Genomic DNA, 3,604 nt, shown 5'->3' on the forward strand with positions numbered 1-3,604 from the left:
CCTGTGAGGAGGTGGGCTGGTGGGATGCGTTTGGAGGCAGGGAGCTGATCAGGGCAACCTCCCTTCCTGTGGCATCGTTTCATCAGCAGAGGGCAGTTACATGGGGGAGAGGCTGTGGTGGGGAAAAAGGAGGCCCAGAGCTCCCAGCACTGTGCTATGAGAGAGGAGGAGTCCTAAATCCCTGTTCTAAAAGTAACAGTAGCTGACAGATTTTTTGCTCATTAACCATCCAAAGAACGTGACAAGAAAACCAGATCAGAAGCCTTGACCAACTGGAAGGGAGTTGTATCACCTCTGAAACCCCAAGACCAGCCAAAACCAGGCTAGGACTACACCCCAGCGTCGCTTCTGAAACTAGCTGTGCATTATTAGCATTTTAAAATTACTGATGCCCAGGTTTCACCCAGATGTCATTAGAGCCTTGACTTTGGAGGCGAGCTCCTGGGAATGAAGTTTTCAAAAAGCTTTCCTATGTGATTCTGAGGCTTCCCTGGTGACTTAGCAGTAAAGAATCTGCCTGCCATGCAGGAGACGTGGGTTCGATCGCTGGGTTGGGAAGATCCCCTGAAGAAGGGCATGGCACCCCACTCCAGTATTCTTGCCTGGTGAATCCCATGGACAGAGGAGCCTGGCAGGCTACAGTCCATGGGGTTGCAGAGTCAGTCACGACTTAGCAACTAAACAACCGCCACCAAGTGATTCTAACGTGAACTCAATGATGAAAAGTACTTGCTTTCAAGCCAATCCTTAGGTACCCAACTTCAACAGGAAATAGGCAGCCTTAATGAGAGGTGTGCACCCCAAGTAGGGTCACCGGGTAGAATACAGTAATCCTAGTTAAAATTGAACTTCAGATACCCAACAAATAATTTTTGTATAAGTATGTCCCAACAATAGCATGGGACATACTTCTGCTAAAGAATTCTTCATCCCATATTTTAAAATTTAACTCTGGCCACTCTAGCCCCCAAGTCTCAGCTCAGATATAGGCATGAAGAATATTCCCCCAAAAAGCAGAGTGCAGAACAATGGGGAAGGTGAGCAAGGCTCTCCATCAACTGGCGGATAGGGTATTCTTGTTAGACTGCAGGCAGGGTTGGCTTACCTGTCACCAAGGCAAGCACTCAGCCCAGCGCTACTATAAGCACTGATCGTAACACCTAGCACTCGATAAGACCTCAACAAGTGTGAGCCACTATTTTGAGGAAATCATATACAAAAATGCAATTGTGTGCACAAATACACACCACCTTGGTTTTCATTTAAGTAGGTAAATTATGATTGGTTATCAAATAACATGTCAGGACTTCCCTGGCAGTTCAGTGGTGCAGAATCCACCTTCCAATACAGGGAACACAGGTTCAATCCCTGGTTGGGGAACTAAGATCCCACATGGTATCAAACAAGTTCTTGTGTTGTAACTACTGAGCCCACACAATGCAACTAAGACCCCGCACAACCAAAAATAAACAAACAAATAAATATTTTTTAAAAATAAAAATAAATTTTAAAAACTAATGTGCCAGTTTTAACTTTCCTGGACAGTGTCTCCAGAGGAATGTCTGGTGTTCTTTTTCTAGGATGTTTGTCCTTGCTCGTGGTCGGCCCCTTTTCCTATTTCCCTATTCTTCCCCCATCACCCCGTATTAGTCTCTACCCATGATTCCGGCTGCTAGAAAAGCAAAATCAAGAAAGTCACCACAGGAAAAGGCTGGTTTACCTTTTATAGAAGAGCCTTTAATATTTTGAATCACAGTCCTGGGCAAACCTACTCAACCAGTATTTGTTGTTTGGCATGTATGATACGACTGCTGGCAGGAGAGCGCCAATCACACTGATTGATCCAGGTACTGAGAGTGAGGACAGTTACAGAGGAAGGGGGAGGGATGAGTGGGGAAGAGGGGGTCAGAGCAGATATTCACGACATCACACACTTCCACGGTGGAAATAAATGACAAAAGTTAAATAGGAGACATTAAAGTGAAGAAGGGCCCCGGTGAGTGGCTGGGGAGGGGGTGTGACCCACAGAAGAGGTGCCTTTTGGAGTCCCAGGATCATTGCCCTGCTTCCCCGACTGTCCTTAGAGGGAACTTCTTCCCTGCAGCTCCCAGGCCACTCAGGGATTCAGCTCCAGGTCGGTGATGTATTCCTGGACCCAGTCCTCACTGGGGTCAGCACAGACCTGCCGGCCTCTTTTGGTCCAGAAGCTGTGGAGAACAGAAGGGTTACACACTGGTGAGTGCAATTGGGCGGGGGGGATCCTGGGCCCCCAGGGACCCCTCCCTCCTTCTGCCCTGGACATCTCAGGGCCTGTCCACATTCTCAGATCATGTCCCCTTCACCCTGGGGTTCACAGACCTTCCTGGGTCTCCTATGGGGGTCCCCTCGGAAAGCCAGCATTGTTGTTTGCCAAATGAGAGAGAGGACAGCTTCCTGCTGTCACCCTTTCCCTCTCCTCCCTCTGCCCAGGGGCAGACCCCCGGGACCCTCTGCAGGCCCAAACCAGGTGAGAAAACACGGCAGGGGCCCCCCTGGTGTCCTGAGCTCCAAGGAGGTGCTTCAGACCCCCAGCTCCTTCTCCAGGGCGGGCAGGAAGGCTGGCCCTTACATGACTCCGGGCTTGGAGCACTGGCTGCTGGTCTCATAATAGTCGTCCACTAATTTGCGCGGGATCTGCCGGGAGACGAAGGAGAAGCAGCAGTCGGCTGGGGTGTTGGCACCAACTGTGAGAGACAGGACAGACTGTGGTAAGTCCTTGTTCAGGGGAAAGGCAGCCAGCAGCCCCTCGAGGGTCAGGCAGACCTGCAGGAGGCAGTGCCGGGGGGTGGAGGTAGGGGCATTTCTTCTTTCCCGTTACGTTTTTATTTCTGTGTCTCTCTTGTGGCGTTTCACATGCTTTGTCTGTCTTGATTTGGTGTTTCCACGTCTCTCTGTGAAGAATTTAGTTTTCTGAACAAATGTTTTTTTTTCTCTCTCTCTCCCTGGGGAGCCCCCACTGGCTTCTTGAGGAGAACAAAGGCCACGTCAGTGGGAGCCCACTGGACACAGATTCCACCTATTTCAGAATCCCACCTGGGCCTCATCTTCCCAGGAATCCATAAAATGGGCCTCCCCACCACTGTCTCTCAGAGCCAGAGAAGAGAACTGATAAAATCCCCCCTGGGAAGGAAAGTTCTGCTCAGGAAATAGTGTCTGCAGTCTCTCTGAAGCTCGCTACTTCAGGGCTCAGGTGAAAGACTTCGGCACTGTGGCCCCAGCCCTGGCCAAGCGTTGGGGACAGGCCTACAGGAAGGGAAGACGGACTCACGGGTGGCAGAGCACGTGTGGGCAGAGAGGGCCGCGGTGAGCAGCAGGACAGCCAGGGCGGCCCCGGGGGCCTCCATGATGCCGGGAGGGGGCGAGAGTCAGGTGGGGCCAGTGGAGCTGGACTCGGAGACTTGAAGCTGCAGCCTCCTGCTGGGGTCTGAGCTGTGTCCTGTCTTTATAGGCAGCCTTGGGACACTAGAGGATGGGAACTTGTGGAGACTGGCGGGGGGCGAGGGGGGGGGGCGGTAATTTTTCTCACAGCGTTGGTATGATGCTGTGAGTGGCAGAAGCCAGCAAA

The 3,604-nt window shown here is 51.4% G+C and overlaps 1 protein-coding gene across 1 annotated transcript; it reads right to left on the minus strand.

Moving 5' to 3' along the window:
- Positions 1–1,709: 1,709 nt before the first annotated feature.
- LOC120859839 (C-C motif chemokine 3-like) lies at positions 1,710–3,383 on the minus strand. The gene is made up of 3 exons (XM_040235780.1): positions 3,308–3,383; positions 2,609–2,855; positions 1,710–2,207 (listed from the first exon to the last, which is right to left on the minus strand). The coding sequence occupies exons 1-3, from the start codon at positions 3,381–3,383 to the stop codon at positions 2,117–2,119; spliced, it is 414 nt and encodes a 137-aa protein (XP_040091714.1). The 3' UTR covers positions 1,710–2,116.
- Positions 3,384–3,604: the final 221 nt, after the last annotated feature.

Source organism: Oryx dammah, unplaced genomic scaffold (genome assembly GCF_014754425.2).
Source record: "Oryx dammah isolate SB20612 unplaced genomic scaffold, SCBI_Odam_1.1 HiC_scaffold_3465, whole genome shotgun sequence".
Lineage (NCBI taxonomy): Eukaryota > Metazoa > Chordata > Mammalia > Artiodactyla > Bovidae > Oryx > Oryx dammah.